General features: G+C 28.8%; 5 protein-coding genes across 5 annotated transcripts; 2 read left to right on the top strand and 3 right to left on the bottom strand.

Moving 5' to 3' along the window:
- Window positions 1-778: 778 nt before the first annotated feature.
- Window positions 779-3,112, bottom strand: LOC113797015 (uncharacterized). Its single transcript, XM_027347318.2, has 2 exons — window positions 1,899-3,112; window positions 779-1,804 (listed from the first exon to the last, which is right to left on the bottom strand). Exons 1-2 carry the CDS (start codon window positions 2,707-2,709, stop codon window positions 1,569-1,571), a joined length of 1,047 nt encoding a protein of 348 aa, XP_027203119.2. The 5' UTR covers window positions 2,710-3,112; the 3' UTR covers window positions 779-1,568.
- Window positions 3,113-6,557: 3,445 nt separating this feature from the next.
- Window positions 6,558-7,948, top strand: Ykt6 (YKT6 v-SNARE homolog). Its single transcript, XM_075821284.1, has 2 exons — window positions 6,558-6,872; window positions 6,930-7,948. The coding sequence occupies exon 2, from the start codon at window positions 7,069-7,071 to the stop codon at window positions 7,669-7,671; it is 603 nt and encodes a 200-aa protein (XP_075677399.1). The 5' UTR covers window positions 6,558-6,872; window positions 6,930-7,068; the 3' UTR covers window positions 7,672-7,948.
- ClC-b (chloride channel protein 7) lies at window positions 7,932-11,490 on the bottom strand. Its single transcript, XM_075821277.1, has 5 exons — window positions 11,396-11,490; window positions 10,807-11,108; window positions 10,119-10,737; window positions 9,665-10,058; window positions 7,932-9,609 (listed from the first exon to the last, which is right to left on the bottom strand). The coding sequence occupies exons 2-5, from the start codon at window positions 10,977-10,979 to the stop codon at window positions 8,090-8,092; spliced, it is 2,706 nt and encodes a 901-aa protein (XP_075677392.1). The 5' UTR covers window positions 10,980-11,108; window positions 11,396-11,490; the 3' UTR covers window positions 7,932-8,089.
- A 59-nt stretch (window positions 11,491-11,549) lies between these two features.
- On the top strand, window positions 11,550-15,424 carry LOC113795875 (uncharacterized). Its single transcript, XM_027346104.2, has one exon. The coding sequence runs from the start codon at window positions 12,878-12,880 to the stop codon at window positions 15,359-15,361; it is 2,484 nt and encodes an 827-aa protein (XP_027201905.2). The 5' UTR covers window positions 11,550-12,877; the 3' UTR covers window positions 15,362-15,424.
- Window positions 15,425-18,113: 2,689 nt separating this feature from the next.
- Window positions 18,114-20,041, bottom strand: LOC113795819 (uncharacterized). Its single transcript, XM_027346041.2, has 2 exons — window positions 19,281-20,041; window positions 18,114-19,203 (listed from the first exon to the last, which is right to left on the bottom strand). Exons 1-2 carry the CDS (start codon window positions 19,945-19,947, stop codon window positions 18,407-18,409), a joined length of 1,464 nt encoding a protein of 487 aa, XP_027201842.2. The 5' UTR covers window positions 19,948-20,041; the 3' UTR covers window positions 18,114-18,406.
- Between the last annotated feature and the right edge of the window lie 420 nt (window positions 20,042-20,461).

Here is a 20,461-nt window from a genome sequence, read left to right as displayed (position 1 = left end):
GATTTGAAAAAGAAAACAATTTTCTGGGTTTGAATGGATTTAAAATTTGCAAAAATTTCATTTTAAATTCAATCGTTTTAAACGAATTGAATCGTTATAAACACGTGAATTTGAAATCTTTACTGGCAATTGTTGGAATGGTTAAACAAGTGAATTCACATTTGTTAGTGATCATAGGTGAACAAGTGAATTTGGATTTGTTAGTGACCATCGTTAAGCAAGTGAATTTGGATTTTTCAGTGATCATTGCTTGGTTAGTGAATTTGGAATTGTTAGTGACCATCGTTGAGCAAGTGAATTCGGATTTGTCAGAGAACATTGCTTGGTTAGTGAATTTGGATTTTTTAGTGATGATCTTCGAACAAGTGAATTTGGATTTGTTAGTGACCATCGTTAAGCAAGTGAATTTGGATTTTTCAGTGATCATTGCTTGGTTAGTGAATTTGGAATTGTTAGTGACCATCGTTGAGCAAGTGAATTCTGATTTGTCCAAGAACATTGCTTGGTTAGTGAATTTGGATTTTTTAGTGATGATCTTCGAACAAGTGAATTTGGATTCTTTAGTGATGATCTTCAAACAAATGAATTTGGATTTTTTAGGGACCATCGTTAGACAATCAAAAACATATTGCAACTCTTTTTTGAGAAAAAAAAGGTAAAGAATTATGACAGTGAAGCAAACTTTTAAGGGAAGTGAGACATTTTTCATTTTTATCGTCCAAAAGTGATGATTTCCGTTATCAGATCCAGTCTATGGATTAGCGTAGATAAGAAAGAATTCAAAAATAATCAGTTTATTATGATTACATGGCTTTTTTCGAGAATTTAAGGTGATAATAGGAAATCAAGGTCTGAGGTCGGATCAATTTTATCCGCTCTCCATTGAAACCTATGGAAAATCATACCTCGGTTAACGAACATTTCGGTTAACGACGGTTTTTCAGGACCCGATCATCGTCGTTAACCGAGGTACCACTGTATTCTCCATTCCATTCCATTGTTTGTTTGAAAATTATCAAATGTTTGGTTGGTTGGTTGGTTAGTGGTGAGAAAATTTTGGTTGTTTACCGTGTTGATGGTGGTAATCATATCCGTGAACATGGTGAGAATCTCTCATCGAAAAGAATTTTCCTAAGAAAAAAAAAGTTTGGTTAATTAATTGGTTAATTAACCAAACTGACCGGCCATCATTTCATTCATTGAACAAGACAGAATTTTTCTTTTTGAAATTCAACTTTTCTTTAATTCATCAAAAGAATTTTTCACAATCATAAATAACAAAACAATAACAAAAAAATCTATATACAAATTGATGATGATGATCATGTGCATATGTATGTGTTTATCATGTGATGGGTGCCAAAAAAAAAAATCAGTTTTAAAATTTTTTTAAAAATTGAATGTATCTGTACATACAAAATTTGATAAGATTTTTTTTTCTATCAAAATAATTATCAATCATATATGGATGAATGAATGATGTGAGTCGAGAAAAAAAAATTTGATGATTATCACATTTTTTAAAAAGATTTCCGTTTCCATTAATGGTTTTATCATTATCATTTTTTCTATAAATTTGTTGTCATTTGTTCATCATTATTATTATTATTATTATTAGCCGTTATTAGATGATGATTATCATGAAAATAGTTTTGTGTATTATTATTGCAATTTGTCAAATAATTGACACTTTCTTTTAGGCCACGAAATGCAGCTAAATGCAATGGATGCCAACCATCTTGATTTGATAGATTTGGATTTGCACCATTCAATACTAATAATTTACACCATGAAACATCACGACCTGATGATCGAAAAGATTAGAAAAAAATAACAAAATAGATTAAAATCAAATATCAAAGATTATCAAGTTTTTTTTGTCTAAAAACAATATTTACCTAATAAAAGACAATAATGTAATGCTGTTTGACCATTAATAAATACATTTAAATCAGGTTTTTTATATAGTAATATTCGTGAAAATTGTTCATAATCATTATTTTGTATTAATTTAAGAATTTTTTTTGCTAATAATATTTTATTCTGATAAGATTCTTCTTGTTGTCGAGTTGATTGATGATTAGCTAATTGTGTATTGATTATACATTGATGAACAATTGGTATTGGTTGATATAATGATGATGATGATGACGAAGTTGCAACTTCGGTGGATGTTGACATTGAAGATGAGGATTGATGATGAACATGATTATCAAATGATGGTGATTGTCTATGGATCGAAGTTAATGTCGTTGTTGTAGCTGCTATCGTTTCACAATTATTCATTGTTGTTGTTTCAAATTGATCATCATCACAGTAATCTAATGTTGTTGTTGTTGTTGTTGGGTTAGAAATTGTTGATGATAATTCTGATGGTGATGTTACCGGTGATAATGTAATAGGTGGCGTTAATGATGGTGATAATGGTAAAATATCATCATTATTATTTTGATTATTTAAAATATAATCCAATCTATTTGTTACAATCAATGATTTCATATGATGATGATGATGATAATTTGATGATTCCATATTAAATTGATCTTCTTCATCATTACAAACATGATGATTATCATTAACAATAAATGTTAACGTTTTTTGATCACAATCATCATCATCTTCATTATTATTATCTTGATATTGTTGTTGTTGTTGTTGTTGATGATTATTATTATCACTTTTTATAACATTGTTGATCATTTCCAACATTGTTGTTGTTGTTGTTATTTATATGATGATGTTTCTTCTTCTTCTTGACACATTTGATCATAACACAAACACCGAAGAAAAAAGAAAGAATTTATCTTTACAGAATCATCATCGCACAAATTTGAATTTTTTTTTTCGATTTTTCTTGTTGTTGTTGGTGTTGATGAAATTCGTTTGATTAAATTGATGAATTATTGAAAAATGAAAATTCTTTTTGTTGATTGAATCTTGAAACACAGTTTAATAATTTTTTCGTTTTAGGATGATAACCAAACAGCAACAGGAATGTAAATGAATGGAATGTTTTTTTTTGTTTGGTTTTTTTGGTAGCAGCTGTCGTCGTTTGTTTGAAGAAAATTATCATCATCAAGAAAACTCAAAGAAAAAATTTCAATGATAACCACCAACCAAAAACTCAATATCAAAACCAAATGTTACCACAATCAGTAGCAGCAGCAAAAGCCGATAATATTCAGCAAAAAAAAAAAAAAAAAAAAAAAGAACAAAATCTTCATTCATCGAATCGAATGTGAATGAATTGAAAACCCTCCACTTACACACATCTGTCTGTCTATCCTTTGGCCTGGCCTTTTTTTTTGTTTTGTTGCTAGTAGTATTAATCATAGTAGTCAAACAAAAAAACAATGTCAAAGGTGGTAGTAGTGGTAAAGAATATCGAAATAAGGGTCATACGGACCTTGCGCGATTTGGTCACAGAGAGAGAGGAAAACCGCGCCTGTTTTATTTTTTCGGTTCGATTTTTTTTTACTTCGCCTGTTGTTGTTTCACTATGGGACCCAAGATTTTGTTGAACAGATTGAATTTTTTTTTCTGGCCATCCGTTTTATTTTTTTTTATTTTTTTTTTTTTTTTTTGGTTATTTTTTTCACCCCTCGATTACATATGCCCAGGATGATGATGAAAAAAAAAATTTTGCTCGATTTTTTTTCTGGTTTTTCGTTCCCATGCCTATCCCATCCTTCCTTAGGGGCTTTTCTGACGTTTCCTCTTTGGTTTTGCCTTAAAACTTTTTTTCTTTCTTTTCTTTTCGTTTTTTGCTTCGTGTATCACACACATTATTAAGATGATTTTTTTCTTTCAACCAAGAAGAAGAAGTTTGGATGAATGACCAGTTTTTTGTGTGATTTTTTTTCTGTATGTGACCTATCCAAGGACAACTTGTTGTTGTTGTTGTTGTTGGTGTTTTGTTTCGCTCATCATCATTCGTTTAAATATTCGATCGCGGGACCTAAGATGATGAAGAACAGAAAGTAAAGAGAAAGGTAAAACCATATGATGATGATAAATACCTAAATAAAAAAAATATGCAACAAGTGGTCAAGCTTTTTCACACACACTGTTTGCTTGCGCTAGGTCCATAAGGAAATTTTCTTGAGGAAATATTTTTTTTTTTTTTTTTTTTTTTTTTTTTTTTTGATAAAAAGGGCATGGGAATTTCGTTGGTTGTCCAAAAGAAAAAAAAACGGACATGAGACCTCTACCCCTCGATAGACATACACACACACACAAACAATCTCAAGGAAGGAAGATTACAGTCAGTGTTTTGTGTGTGTGTGAACTTTTCTTTCAATGTCAATCAAAAAAAAAAAAAAAAAAAAAAAAAACACAAGAAATTTTTGTTTCTTTCTTGGATGAAGACGCGATAAATAAGAACAGAACATGATGAGGAGGACAACAACAACAACAACAACAAGGAGGAGGAGGATAACAACTGAATCGATGATGATGATGATGATGATCAAGCCGGGTGAGCGTGGGAATCAAATTCTTCAAGTTTTTTTTTTTTTGGTGCCGTCGAAGTCGCCGCTGCTTTTTCTTTTTTTTGGTTGGACAACAATGATGATGACAACATTGAATATCTTCTTCATCGTTGTAGTTGGTGTGTGTATTTGGTGATCCTGAGAAAGCGTAAATAATTTTTTTTTTTTTTTTTGATGAAAATTATGCTTTTTTGGTCGATTCACACACACAAACCAGAAATGTGAAAAAAAAACAAAACAAATTTCAAACTGAAATCGAATTTTCATTTTTTCATTTGGTTAGATTTGATTTGATAACATAATCAGTTTTCATTGATTATCTCATGTGAAAAAGAGGAAAAAAACTTTGAAAAATTGAGTTTTTGTCACCAAAATTCTGTTCGAACGTTCGAATTCCAAAAAAAACGTTCGAATTTCGAATTTCGAATGTTGGAATCTCAAAAAAAAAAAAAAAAAACATTCATAAATGACGAAATGGTCGTCGATCTTTTAACCTAAATCTTGATTTTTTTCCTTTCCTTTCCTGATTTTCATTTTATTAACATTGTTTGTATCCATTTCCATTTTAGTTCATTCATCACATCCTTTTCATTCATTCATTCATTCAGAAAAAAATTTTCACGATTAAAGAAAACGTACGACAAATGTGAACCAAAAAAAAAAAAAAAGTAAAAAAAGGAGTTCCAAAAAGGGCTTGTAAACGGAAATCGTTTGTTTTTGTTAAAAGAAACAAAAATACGGATATAAAAAACCAGCCTAAACCAAAGGTGATGAGAAGTTTATCGTCGTCGTCGTCATAGTCATCGAATAACCTTTGATTCAAGGAGAACGAACAAACGAACGAATGTCCTTTACCTAAGAAACAGGGAAAAAAAGGTCATAGGTTACTTAATTGAAAAGCTTTATGGAAATTGATTTTGATGATGATGATGATTGTGTAACCAGAAATTTTCTTTTTTTGTTTGGACCAAAGTGTCAAGTGACTCAATAAAAATGATGATTTTGGATTGAGTTTTGGAGCCTGATGATGATAATCGACAGGATGGGCTAGTCATGATTTTTTTTTATATAAAAAATATCGATTATATCGATTGTGTGTGTGGGTGTGGATGAGAACCAAAAAATTCTTAAATAATTTTTTCACACGCCCATGACTTTTCGAACGTTTCGGGTTTTCGTTCGATTCGTTTTGTTTTGTTTTGTTGACTGGTTTATTTTGACCGTTGTTGTTATTATCTCATAACGATAAATATCCATGAATCGACAATAAGGTTCGTTATAGAAATTTTTTATTTCATTTTCGGTTTAATAAAATGAATTTGATAAACATAACGAACATTTTTAGCCGTTGAAATTTTCTACGTTTCCCACACACACACACATCATTTGAATTCAGATTTTCGTTTGTTGATCAATTCAACTCAACGGTCAATAATCCGGTTTTTTTTAATTTGTTATCCGCTGAAAACATCCAACAAAAAAATCCTGACAGTTTCTGAAAATTCAAAATTTTCACCGTTATGGAATCCAAAAACGGGTGAAGAAAAAAAAATCAAACGATTTTTCCATACATTTTTTCCGAATTTTTCGTTAATTTTTGATTTTTCTTCTTTTTTTTTCAGCTTCATTTTACCATTGATGACACACACACATTCGACAATTTGGAAAAAAATATCATTTTGCCCTAAGGGTCAAGCCACAACCAAGAACGATTCGCTGCTTGTGTTTGCCCCGATTATTTACCTGCCTGCCTACCTGCCTATTGTGTCATTATTATTTTGTCCAAAAATAATAATGATAATTTATTTTTTGGTGGTGACCAAAAATATAATCAAAAATGGAATGTTTGGAATGTTTTTTGAAATTTTTTTTTCCTGGATCGAATCAAAGTTGATTTGTTTTCTTTCTTTTTCTTTTCATTCTTCTTTGTTATTTGGTCCGAATTAATGGCCAAGAAAAATATTTGTAAAAAGAAAAAAATATTCACAGTATTTGATCGATCAAATTGGCAAAAAAAAACAAAATATGCAAATTTTTCTCTCTGACAATAACTATAGTATTATTCAGTTAGGTTAGGTTGAATGATCATGACTATAACTATTATGTTCATAGTTGAGTGAGGTTAGGTTTGATATAACCATCCATGATTGTGATTAATAGTCAAGTTAGGTTAGGTTTCTCACTACTAGATGGCGGGTAAAAAATTTTGCAATTTTATTTTGTATCACGTGATCACTTGAATATTGCTCTGAAATATATATTCCATTGAAAATCACTGTCGTCATAATTTATTTCGGGTCAGATGAGTTTGTTTTTTTGTGTAAACAATTAATCAATTCAGCAGAAAAAAAGATTAATCCATCACATTCATTTTGAAGAAAAGTAATCAAGAGAAAATGAATTTATCAATTTCAAACTAATTTTTATTTTTCTTTTCAGATATTTTCATTTAATTTAATTATTTTCATTGAATTTCATTGAAGAAAAACAAACCAAACAGCTGTTTATTCTACTTTAACTTTGGGCATTTTTATTATTGCGTTTCGTTTGTTGTTTGATATTTTTGAATGAAAAAAACATGGTTAAATTATATCATTTAGCAATTCTATATAAACGTGAAAATAATTCAGTAATATCATTAAGACATGCATCCGATCTATCATCGTTTGGTTTTTTTCAACGTAATACTGTTGGTGAATTTATACGGTTTACAGCTAAAATGATTGTTGAACGTTCAGAATTATCATCAAGATCATCCGTACAACAACAAGAATATCTATGTCATTGTTATATTCGTTCTGATCGTTTAGCTGGTATTGTTATTTCTGATCAAGAATATCCATATCGTGTTGCACATACATTATTATCAAAAATATTGGAAGAATTTACTGAAACAGTACCATCAATGAATTGGCCAACAATGAATGATGGACAAGCACCATATCTTAAATTAGATCAATATCTACAACGATTTCAAAATCCAAAAGAAGCTGATGCAATGACCAAATTACAAACTGAAATTGATGAAACAAAAGTTATATTACATGGTGCTATTACTGGTCTATTAGAACGTGGTGAAAAATTGGATGATTTAGTTGAAAAATCTGAAGTATTATCCACACAATCAAAATTATTTTATAAAACTGCACGTAAAACTAATCAATGTTGTCAATATTATTGAATTATTGAATTGAAACAAAACAACAAAACATTTTTTCGACCAAAATGATTCCCGGATTTTCAAAAAAATTCCTTGATTTTTTTCTGTTTTTTTTTAATTTATTTTTCATTTTTTCCTTTGGTGTTCAACCTGGAAACCTGATTTTTTTTTTTTAATTATTGAATTTTCTCATTTTACTCATCATTTCATGTTTGTTTGTTTGCATTATAATTTATAATGAAAAATAATTTTTAATTAATTAAAAAAATAAAAGTTGATGATGATATTATAAAGGGAATGTGGATGGATATTTATATATACAAAATATATTTTGTAATCAAAGAAATGAATGAATGTTATATTCAGAAAGTATGAAAATAAAAAAAAATTATAAAAGTTTTTTCTTTTTTTTCTTTGATTTTTCTCTGATCTTGTTTGGTTAATGTTTAGCAAATCGAACCGTACAATAAAATGCTAAATCTTTACGTGTTACAATACCAATAACTTCATTATAATCATTTAAAACAACAATATGTCTTAGGCCAAGTGCACGAAACAAACGAAATATACGATTTAATGATGCAGCATGACTAATTGTATAGGCACTTGGATTCATTACTGGTCTTAGATCCATTGTCATTTGTAATTCTTCATTGGTTAATTCATTTATAATTTGTTGCAGATTTGGATAACGTGGATATGAATTACGAAATAATGAATTCAGATTTTTCCATGGTTGATCTAATGAATATTCTTGAAATATTCGTGCTTTTAACATAACTAATAATTGTGAACGTAAAATCAGGCCACGATATCTGCCAAATGTTCGTACAGCTTGATGTATAGTATTTTCATCAACAACAGGAAAACCATTATAATGTGTTGTTGATAGAATTTCAACAATATTTTGTACTTTTTCTCGTACTTGTAATGATGTAACAGGACTATGCATTACTTCGGATGCAAATATCCTGGATGAATCAGATGGTGGTTGCCAACCAAGAAATGGTACATTCGATAAATCAATATGAATATCATAAATACCTTCATTGAAAAGATCACCAATCCATTTGGCAGTGAAAACTGTAATCATAATAGGTAGGCCGAATGAAAGATTTCCCGTTGTTTCAATTAATATCACAGTTAATGATATAGTCATACGAACAATACCACCAAGACTAGCTGATGCACCAATTAATGCAAATTTTCCCGAATGTATCCATGTTTCATTTGGTAATAGATTGGATAATCCAATACCAATTAAACGACCCCATGTTGCACCCAACATTAATCCAGGTATAAATAGACCACTTGATATTGAAAGACCATATGTAACACATGATATAAAAAAATATGTTATTACAAATATTGTTAATGATCGTACATTCCATGCACCATCTTTATTATGGAATAAATTTTTTAATGTTGCTTCAGGTGTATTAAACCATAATGCTGCCATAACATTATGTTGTCCTTTTGGACAACCATACGTTACGGGAAAATGTGTTTGTTCAGTTGTTTCCGGTGTACATTCACTCCAAACATTCATTAATGCAAATCCAATTGATGCTGTTAATAATGATACCAGGATGGCTTCGAAAACACGTAACATTTTTCGATTTTCCAGCCATCGTTGTCGTAATATTGTTAATTTCATATTAAATAAATTAAATAATGCACCGGTTATACCACCAAATACACCCATAGCAGCATATAATGGTATTTCATAGAAACTATAATCAATATCTTGAAATTTTCCAAAATTTAACAAACCAGGACTACCCATTCGTTCACCATTGAATACGGATACAACTGAATTTAATGTAAATGATGAAACTAATGAACAGAAAAATATACGCAATACAAGTTGTTGATTCCAAAATGATGCACCTTCTTCCAGGGCGAATAGGACACCACCTAATGGTGAACCAAATGCAGCTGCAACACCAGCAGCAGCTCCTATTGATTAAAGAAATTAGAGAATTTTTTTCAAGAAAAACAAAGCAAAACAAACCTGCTGAAACAAAATCGCGTTTTTCATGATCTTCACGAAATCGAGATAATCCAATTTCAAAATTTAAATTAAATGTTGTTGATTTTGCCTGTGAAATACCGGCTGCAATTGTTGCACCACAATGTATCATTGGTCCTTCTTTTCCACAAGCCAAACCACCAACAACCGAACAAATAACACCAATCATTTTAGCAAAATATGTTTTAACACGTACAACTTCAGGAACTTTAACACCATTAAGATAACATTTTATAACCGGTATACCAGAACCGGCAGCAACTGGTGCCATATAAGTAACCAACCATGAACCAAGAAATACTGGTATACCATTAGTTAATAACCACAGAAGATATGGTTTTATCATTGAACTTGGATTTGATGAATTAAGTAAATGCTGTGGAAAAACGAAAAAATCAAGAATTGAAGATAAATGAAAATCAATTACAAAACATACCATTAATTTTTCATATTTATAATTGGTCAATATTTCAACACTGAATAAAATTGCGCATGCAGTCAGGCCGGTTAATGCACCGATAAAAAATATAACCAACCATCTTGTGAATTCTAGATAATTATTTCCAAGACGTTTACGACGAGCATTATTCTCTTCTTCTAAATGTAACATATTTTCACAGATATCATAATCCAGACCTTCATAACCAAGACTTTTTTGATGATACATTCGTCGTACATGTGAATGTGATATTGTCGATGACATTGATATAACCGATGTTATTGTTTTATTTGCATCAATACCACCACCACCACCATTTTGTAGATGTTGTTGATTTATCGTTTGAATATCATTTTGATGATGATGGTGATTTTGATGATTCTGATTATTTTGATTATCATCATTATGATTGATTAATGATTCGGTTGATGCCGTACGATTCAATGTTTTATGACGAAATTTTTGTGCATCACGAAATTTTTGTAAACGCCGTTCACTATTACGTTTATATGGTAAATAACTTAATGAACGTTGTCGATAACGACGATTTGGTGATGTTGAATCTAAAAATGCTGGTATTGGTTCTATAATTTCGACAACAACATCTTCACTTTCTCTAAATTGAAAAAAAAGATCCAAAAATTAGAAAATCTAAAGAAAATCAAATTCCTGGCAAAAAGAAAACCTTATTGTTGAATCTGTTGATGGCGGTGGTTCAGGCGTCATCGATAATATTTCATTCGAATCTGTTAATGGTTCTTGATGTTGATCTTGTTGAGCGTCTTGTTGTTGTTGTTGTTGTATAATCGATGTTGATGTTGATGGAAGATTTGAACTTGATGATGATGATGATGACATGATGTCATTTGAATTAAATTGTCAGGTGTGAATTTTTTTTCCCTTCGAACAAACTTTAATTTAATTTACAATAATTTAATCACGTGCGTGTGTTGAAGAGGATAATTGATGATTCATACACGTTGCGTTCTTTGATTTTGTGCAATAAATTACGTTGTTGTTGTTGTTGGTAATCATCATATGATGAGAAAAACAAACAAACAAAACAATAATTTGATCTGATCTTTATCACAATTTACAGAAAAATGAATGAAAGAAAACATTTACCTCTTGCTAATATATATTAATAAAGTAAACATAATACTTGACAAACAATATTTGATTACATTTTCAGTAAAAAGAAAAGAAGAAATAGGAAAACAAAATGGAAAGAAATTTCTCGCAACAAGGTTTTCCAATGTTGATTATGTTAATACCTTTGATATTCATCAGAAAAATCAACCAAAATATCCATTTGTGTTTGGTGTTATTTGAATCTCTTATTTATTTACTTTGAATCGAATTCGAATCTTGATGAGAGAAAAAAAAACCAAAACAAAATGGACTAATTCAACCTGATTAGGATTCTGAATGTGAAAATAGTCGATGAAAGAAATTGTTGTTTTTTTTAGAATTTAAATTTTCCATTTTTTAAAATTTTGATTTTTTTTTTTGAAATTTTGTGACTTTTTTCCCATCCAAAACGTCAAAATATTTCCATCTGCCAAAAGATATTTCAACGAGTTTTTTCGCAAAACCCAAAACATCAATCGATCATTGAACCCAACAACAATCGATTCGGTTTATTTGAACCAGCGAACAAAAGAAATAATAATAAAAAAACCAAACAAACCCGGAACACTTGGGAAAAATGAAAATTACCGAACATCATTCATTCATTTCCATTTATCTGGTACATTGTCTGACGACCAGAGACCAAAAAAAAATCCAAATGGACCAAACAACGCAAACGCGGAAGTTTAAAGTTCAGATTATCGCTTGAATAACTGGATTCTTCTCGTCGTTTGGTTGGTTTTTTTCATTACAAAAACGAAAAACTAAAAATAGTAACCACCCCTAAATCAAATTGAATTCTTTGGAACCTCGACGATGTTGATGACGAAAAAAAAAACAAAAATGTTTCTTGGATCATCATCGTCTACCACCCACACATTCTGCCCAAGCACATTGAGAATATTCCTGATTCTATATATATAGAGAGAGATAACCTAGATACATTTGTTGGCGCCTTATCTGATGATTACGATGACGACAACGATGATGTTGATGGAACCCGGAATTCAATTTTTTCATTTTTCCCTCTCTATATAGTGAGAGAAAGAAAAACTTTTTGCTGACGTTCATCAACGCCAGAAACGATTTTATATTCAGTGCAACCAACAAATTTTGTTGGCCATTTTCCATTTGGAATTCATTCGATTCGGTTTGTCAAGAATTTCGTTTTTGTTTCAAATTTTTTTCCCATCAAATAAAACATCCAATAATCAATGCGACATTTACATGAACAATGTCATCACCCTTTGCTTGTTTTTGTTTTTGTTTATGAAAACAAAATTTTATCCACGAAAATCAAAATAATGTAGTAATTTTTTGAATTTTGAAAAAACATCCAAGTCCACTTTACAGGCTTGATGTTTTTTTCGTTTCAATCGATTTTTTTGGATTGATTTTTATTGTAACATTTTTTTTGAATTTTACAACTTTACAAAAAACTATTTACAAAAAAAAAAAAAAAATTATTTACAAAAATTATTTACAAGAAAACTTTACAGAAACAATTTACAGAAAAAAACTTTACAGAAAATTTTGTTAACATTCGAATTTTTACACACTTCTTTCTTTCCTGCCTGTTTTTTTGCCAAATTTACAAAAACCAAACCAAAAAAAAATTTACAAAAATGTTTTCATTTACAAAACAAACGTTTACATTCCGTAAATCATCATCAACATTAATGATGATTTGCATTTTGATCATCGTAAACGCTGCTGTCATCGAATCAAAACCGTTGATAATACAAAAAAGTGATAAATCGAATGAAGAATCATCATCGAATCCATCATTACCATCATCATCCACATCAATATTATCGTCGACAATAAATCCACCTCCAACCATAACAATATCATTTCCACCAATACATTGTCTAAAAGATGAAGATTGTATTGGTAAAAATTCATCATCAAAAATTTTCTATGATCCAAATGGTCGTTGTGATATTCGTCAAAATCAATGTATTTGTAGTGATATGAAACGTTTTCGTCGTGTACAGATTAAAGTTAATATTAAAACAACATCGAATCATTCGATCAATAATACTGCCAATCAACAACAACAACATAACGTTATTTATGTAATAAAATGTTTATTGAATGAAAATTGGTCATCAAACCATAATGAACAACAACAACATCAACAACAACAAACGATTGTAAATCATCATCATCATCATTCATCGGTTCAATCATCATCATCATCATCAGCTTCATTACCATCATTATCATCATCAATATTATCATCAATTCGTCCACATTATTATGGTCAACAATGTGATGATGATCGTCAATGTTTAGCAAATTTAATTTGTCGTCAATTAATTGTTGCTGCCAATAAGAATAATAATTTAAAAAATTCAACAATGACGACGACGACTATTTCCACATCAACACCATCAGTTAATTTAACACAAATGTTAACAATAAAAAGATGTCGTTGTCCAATTGGACAACATTGGAATAAATATTTACGTCGTTGTGAATGGATACATTCAATGAATTCATTGTTTCAATTTGGTTCATCATCATCATCAGTAGGAGGACAATCACCATCATTAGGTGATCATCAACATGGTAATGGTCAATATGTTGATCAACAATCTTATCATCATAATAGTCAAAATAGTGGTAGTAATTATTATGGTAGTGGTCAACAAAATTCATTATCATCATCATCATCCGGTGTTATTGGACATCATTATCCTTCCGGTAGTGGTAGTAGTGGTATTAGTTCTTCAATAAATAATCATCATCATCATCCAACAATAACAGCCAGTAATATTGATTTAAAAATATTTGAAATTGTATTGGAAATTGCATTTCTTCTGGCTTGTTTATTGGGTTATAAAGCTTGTTCATCATTATGTTGTAAAGATCAACAACAACAACAACAGCAGCAACATGGACAAAATGATTATGGATCGGATGATGGTGATTGTGAACATGATTCATTTACAATCGATAGTAGTATTAGAGCTATCGATAGTGTTGGTAGTGGTAATCGTCGTGTTCTTAAATCTGATGAAGAATCAATATTAAGTTCATCGATAATGAAATCATCGATAAATGAAAGATCATCATCATTGAATAATAAATCTGGAACATCGGTACCAAATTTAATGAATGGATTGAACAATAAAGCGAATAATATTGGTTCAAATCAACGAAGTCAAAGTTGTCGATATTCATCCAAAGATAGTTATGGTAATAAAACAACAAATTCAGTAAAACAAGCAAGACGTATGTCAAGAAAACGTCGTATGAGTAGATTCTGTGCACGTACAATGGCACGTCGTAATTCAGCAACAATGGCATATTCAATGGCATCACCATTTACATCAACAAATTCATCATCATCATCGGCTGCTTATTATCCAAGTCAAAATTTTCGTCGTCTTTCATCAATATCAGCATCAGCATTATCAGCAAAATCATCATCATCATCAACACGTAATCTATTGGTAAAGATAACAAATCCATCGACAAATGATCATAAATCTAGTCTGTCAGTATCAACAATTTTAGCACCAAATGGCAGCAATGGTGGTCAAAATAGTTGTTCAAATTCAAGAGCATCATCACCATGTTATAATTGTCGTATTTATAAAGAAGTTTATTCGCCAAGTGCCCAATGTAAATCATGTCGTTCATTATTATTATCAGTTGCAGCAACATCAGCATCATCATCAGTATCAGCTGCTGCTGCTGCCGATCATCACAAAGATAAAGATCTAATAAAAGATAAAGATAATGTATCAAATTCAAATAAAAATTCACTTATCGATTTTGATTCATTAATGTTAATGGTTACCGGTGGTAATAATGGTTCGAATAATAATAATAATCATAATGGATCATCGGATCGTTTATCAACAGCATCATCATCATTAGATTCTAGTAATAATAATAATCATAATGATCATCATAATAATAATAATAATAATCAGATTAAATCATCACCATCATCATCATCATCATCATCAGTAACAACAGCAATCATATTGCCTCCACCATATAAACAAAAACCGATTAGACGTTCAGAAGAAGTTGGTGTACCACCACATTTACGTGCTCCTTATCGTGATTTACAACCATTTTGGTTAAAATAAATAAATATTCAGAGATGACCAATCTAACTCGAAAACAAAACAATAATAATAAAAAAAATAAAACATTCAGGTGATTTACACACACACATTTACAATAAATAAACAGAAAATTTTCCCATCCGAAAACATTTTCATTGCCAAAACTACACAAAAAGACATTCTTTTGCCACATTTTTTTGTTTTGTTTTTCCGTTTATCATCATCATATTTATTCAACAAAATCGATTGTTTTTTTCACGATACTATCGATTGTGTTTTTTTTTGTACTACCAATTTATAATACATTTGAATTTCTTTTTTTTTGCAAAAATGTAATTGACAATGTTTTTCTGATTTTTTTTCTGTTTCTTCTGAGCAAAACAAACAAACTTGCTGCAAATATTTTACCACAAAAACAACAAAAAAGCCAGTAATAATAATGGATTTTCATGTCGAATTTCTTCAAAGTTTTTTTCTATTTCAAAACAAAACAAAAAAACATTTTTCTCATCATCATCATCATCATCATCATCGTTTGTTTCATTTGATAAACAAAAACACATCCAATTTACAATAATTTGAAAATGTTTTTCTCTTTCTCTCTCTTTTACTCTATTTGTTTACTTGTTGTTTTACCAAATAAAATAAAAATTTGAATAAAAAATGAATGTTTAAAACGTTATTTGTTCTTGGTTTCATATTGATTAACAATATTTTTTTTTGGATTTCCGGAAACATTTCCGAAAATTTCCGCAAACATTTCCATAATTTTTCAAAATTTTTAAATTTATTTTTATTTTTATTTGAAATACAATAAATTGATGGGGGTAATATGAAATGAAGTCAAGAAAATCAAAAACTAAACATGATTAATGTGATTGAACATAGAAACCAAGAATAAGAAACAAAATCAAAAGATACATAAGAAAACCTTCAAACAAACGATGAAATGTAATATCACCTAAATAACCACATGAAAATGCAATTTTCCTGCCGAACATTAACCGACCATAAAGATCATCAAATTTCATTTTAATTTGTATGGAATGTTTTTTTGATTTTAAACGTAACTGCATGATCGGTATCCATTGTTTAATATGATGAAAATCTTTACATATTATTGCAATAGCTAAAAATGGACTTAGACCAAAACAACCTTGTATACAAGCAACAAATATGAATAAAAATTGTGTTTGTATGGGCATATGTTCGATAATAAATTCAGATAATACTGTTGCATTCATTGGTAACGATACTAAAACCATATTGAATAATGCCCGGCTCCATCGATCCTGGTTAGTAAATAATAGATAATAGGATAAATGATTATGTTGACGATAAATATGTTTTAATGTTTGAATTCTTTTCCAACCAATATTCATCCATTGATTAGATTTTGTTACTGATAACGATGACGTTGTTGATGATTGCCATGTTAATAATGATGGTGATAAACATAGTTCCAAATTATCATTCAATTGTTTAACATTATTATGATAGATTAAATATTGTGAAATTAATAGACCAAATTTTAACATTGTTAATTTTACCATAAATAATGCACAATTTACAAATAATATTGCTTTGATTGTTAAACATATATTTAATATTAGGGAATTTTTCATCATTTCAAATGAATAACCTTGATTAAGTATTATAATTGCTGATATTGATATGATAAAAACTTTTTGTAAAATGAAAGAGTTAATTAGAAATTGAGAAATTTTCCTGAAATTGGTAAATACTTACAGCATATATAATAGAAGATATAATTATAAAGATCAACCAATAATACAAATAATAAAATATTTGTACGACATTTGAATGATGCATGTGGAAATAATTGCATACGATTTTGTTGTTCAAATAATTTTCGATCAACATGATCTAATTCTAACCATGAATCAAGCCAAACACGGATTTTTAATATTGTTCCCAGAATGAAATTCGGAAATATTTGCCATAATACTGGATAATTTTTAGGAAATTTTTGTTGATATTGTTGAAAACGATTAGATTTTTTAATTTGAACATTTTCGATTGTATCTAAACTTTCCAAATATTGATCCGTATTGAATACAATACAATCATATAGGATTTGAAAACTTAATGTATCAACTGGACGAAGATATAATGCTTCGATTGTAAGCAGATTGAAAAATGCTAAAAATCCTAATAATATTATTAGGAAAAATTTATTAATAATTTCACGATATTGCCAAAAAAATCTTGCACCATATTCATATTCAAAGAATGGATATTTTTCCGGATTCAAATACATTAAACTAACGATTGATAATCGACAAAACCAATAAATATAAAATAAAAGATATGTAAAATGTTTAAAACGATATTGATTTGTATCAAATTCATTGACAATATAATTAATTTGATTATATAAAAATGGTTGATATTTAAAGGATAACATTTTTTGTTTTGTTTACTGTTTACCCGATATTCAGAGCAAAATGAAACAGTTTATTTTTTTTGTAACCGGCCGTCTGATTACGCATGAAACCAAAATCAAAATGATAAAGTTCTGAAGAATTTTTGTCTCAAACAAATAAAATATTTGCATAAATATTATGATTTTTGCAACGAAAAAATAAAAATAAATCATTTCTTTTAATGGTTTTATTATTTGGTTTTTAGATTTTGCTTTGAGGAAATATTTTCAGATCCAAAACAAACATTCAAATTATCGATTCCGAATTTTTAAAAGTTTTTTTTTTGCCCTTAAAAAATGAAAATTTTATTCAAAATTGATCGGTGATGAATGAAATGAAGCAATCATCAAATGTGTTTCAATTGAAATCTTTTTTTTTAAAGATTTTTTTTCTGTTGTTGTTGTTGAAATTTTAATATTTTTTTTGTTTGTGAAAAACATACACACACACAGACAAAATTAACATTAATAAAGATATGAAAATATAAATTAAAATACAGTCGTCCCTCGTACAACGCGGTTATGTCGTTCGTCGTTGTATCGAAACGACGGACGACTGTAGTGATTAGTGTTGTTAGAAAAATAAAGAATCGATTTTTTTTAATGAAAAAAAAGTGTAATTATGATTGTTGTTGTTGTTGTCTATTTTGTTGTTCATCCATATAGAAACCAAGAATCAGAAAGAATGCAACAATATAGCTGAGAAATGCTTCAAACAGGCCACGAAATGTTAGATCACCTAGATAGCCAAATGTAAAGGATATTTTTTTACCATGCATTAATCGTCCATAAAGATCATCATATTTTAATTTTAAACGTAAATGTTGTCGTTGTTTTAATTGAAATTGCATTGGTAAAATATAATCTTTTATACGATGAAAATCATTTGATACATTTGCAACCGTAAGAAATGGTATTAAACCGGTTAATGCATGTAAAATTGTTAATGTTAATAATATTGATTGTATTTCAGGTGATAATTGTTCATTGATTAATATACACAGTAATGATACATTGATCGGTATGGATAACAATGCATAATAATATAATGCCTGACTCCATGCATCTTGATCCGGATAAATTAAATAATATGACATTATATTATGACGTTTATAAATGAATTTTAATCGTGATATTTCTTTTAAACTTATACGATTATTATTACTATTAGCACGTGATTTTCGAGAAATTTCCGAAAAATTACGATTTAATTCAGTTAATTCATTATGAAATGCAATAAATGATATAATCATTGTCCATGTCAGTAACATTGCACAATGTATTAATACAAATGTATCATGTGCAAATATTAATGCTTCCAATAAAAATGATAATTTCATTAATAATGAATTTTGTAATGTAGCCAATGATAAAAATTGTCGTAATGCTATATAAACTACTGGTATTCCTGGTATTACTGATTATTTTTTTTTAATTATAAAATAATTGATTTTTAAGAAAGGTAACCAAAAAAAAATGAAAAAATTTTCTTACCAAAACCAATATGTAACCAATAAATTAATTTATCGGCCATCATTACAAACAGTAAAACATAGATACGACCTTTATTGGTTACATATAAAAGCAATCGCATACGATTATGTTTTTCAAATAATTCTTGATCCAAATGATCTAATTCTAACCATGAATCAAGCCAAACTTTTATGGAAACCAGTCGATCAGCCAAAGGATTAATCATTGATAAATAACGATGTTCACGATCAAATTGTTGACGATAATAATTATAACGTGTTTGACATTTGATTGCAACGTTTTCATCGGTATCCATACTTTTCCAATATTGATCAGTATTATAAACAATACAATCATAAAGAATACGAAAACTTGCCGTATCCACACGGTGAAAGAAAAATGTTTTCAAACCTAACATACCAATCAATGATAACATTATTGCAATAATAACTAAAAATTTATTTATAATATGACGATAAAGCCAAAAATATTCGGATGCATAATCATATTTCATGAATGGAAATGTTTCTGGATCCAAATACATTAAAAATATTATTGATAAACGTATAAATAGATAAATATAACAGAAAAATTCAAAACGATGTAAAAGTTTATAACGTCTTGTACCATATTGTTCACAAATATATTTTATTGTACAATAATTAAATTGTTTAAAGTAAAACAGCATTTTTGTAATTTCTCTTTTTTCTTTTTTGTAACTTCTCTTCTTCTTTTTTAATATGAAAAAAATTACAGATAAACTATGAACGTTACCCGAAACCAAAATGATCAATTTTTTTCTTATTTTTTTAATGATTTACAAATTTTAAATGTTACAAAAAAATAAAAAATTTCCATGGAAAATATTTTCATGATTTTTAGTAATTTTTCAAAAAAAAGAAGGAAAAGTTTCCTCATTTACAACTGATATTTTTGAGAAAAATATATAAATATTTTATCGTTTTTTTTGTATTTTTGAAAAATTTTTTGATCATTAATCAATATCGATCATTTGAACAAAAAAAAAACAAATCGATCATCGAATGTGGGGAAGGAGTATGACAAATAAAACTTTCTTCCCTCCTTCAATTAAAATTTTTGAATTTTGGTAAGCGCATGTGCACACACAGTGATGAAATTTTTTTTTAATAATTCAAAATAGTTCAAAGTTTGAAAAGGGTTAGTTATTATTATTATTGTAA

This window comes from Dermatophagoides pteronyssinus, unplaced genomic scaffold (genome assembly GCF_027571235.1).
Source record: "Dermatophagoides pteronyssinus isolate colony J.1.1.1.1 unplaced genomic scaffold, Derpt_VIB-CSIC_2022.12 sq0009, whole genome shotgun sequence".
NCBI classification, from domain to species: Eukaryota; Metazoa; Arthropoda; class Arachnida; order Sarcoptiformes; family Pyroglyphidae; genus Dermatophagoides; species Dermatophagoides pteronyssinus.
Note: the sequence above shows the minus strand (reverse complement) of the source record. Positions and strands in the feature narration are given on the sequence as shown.

Coding starts and splice junctions, on each gene's coding strand:
- LOC113795819 (XM_027346041.2), bottom strand. CDS start 19,947: ATGCTGTTTTACTTTAAACAATTTAATTATTGTACAATAAAATATATT. Junction 19,204..19,280: donor TTGGTTACATATTGGTTTTG/GTAAGAAAATTT, acceptor AAAAATAATCAG/TAATACCAGGAATACCAGTA.
- Ykt6 (XM_075821284.1), top strand. CDS start 7,069: ATGGTTAAATTATATCATTTAGCAATTCTATATAAACGTGAAAATAAT.
- ClC-b (XM_075821277.1), bottom strand. CDS start 10,979: ATGTCATCATCATCATCATCAAGTTCAAATCTTCCATCAACATCAACA. Junction 10,738..10,806: donor TCAACAGATTCAACAATAAG/GTTTTCTTTTTG, acceptor TTTTCAATTTAG/AGAAAGTGAAGATGTTGTTG. Junction 9,610..9,664: donor ACGCGATTTTGTTTCAGCAG/GTTTGTTTTGCT, acceptor TTTAATCAATAG/GAGCTGCTGCTGGTGTTGCA.
- LOC113797015 (XM_027347318.2), bottom strand. CDS start 2,709: ATGTTGGAAATGATCAACAATGTTATAAAAAGTGATAATAATAATCAT. Junction 1,805..1,898: donor ACATTATTGTCTTTTATTAG/GTAAATATTGTT, acceptor TTCGATCATCAG/GTCGTGATGTTTCATGGTGT.
- LOC113795875 (XM_027346104.2), top strand. CDS start 12,878: ATGTTTTCATTTACAAAACAAACGTTTACATTCCGTAAATCATCATCA.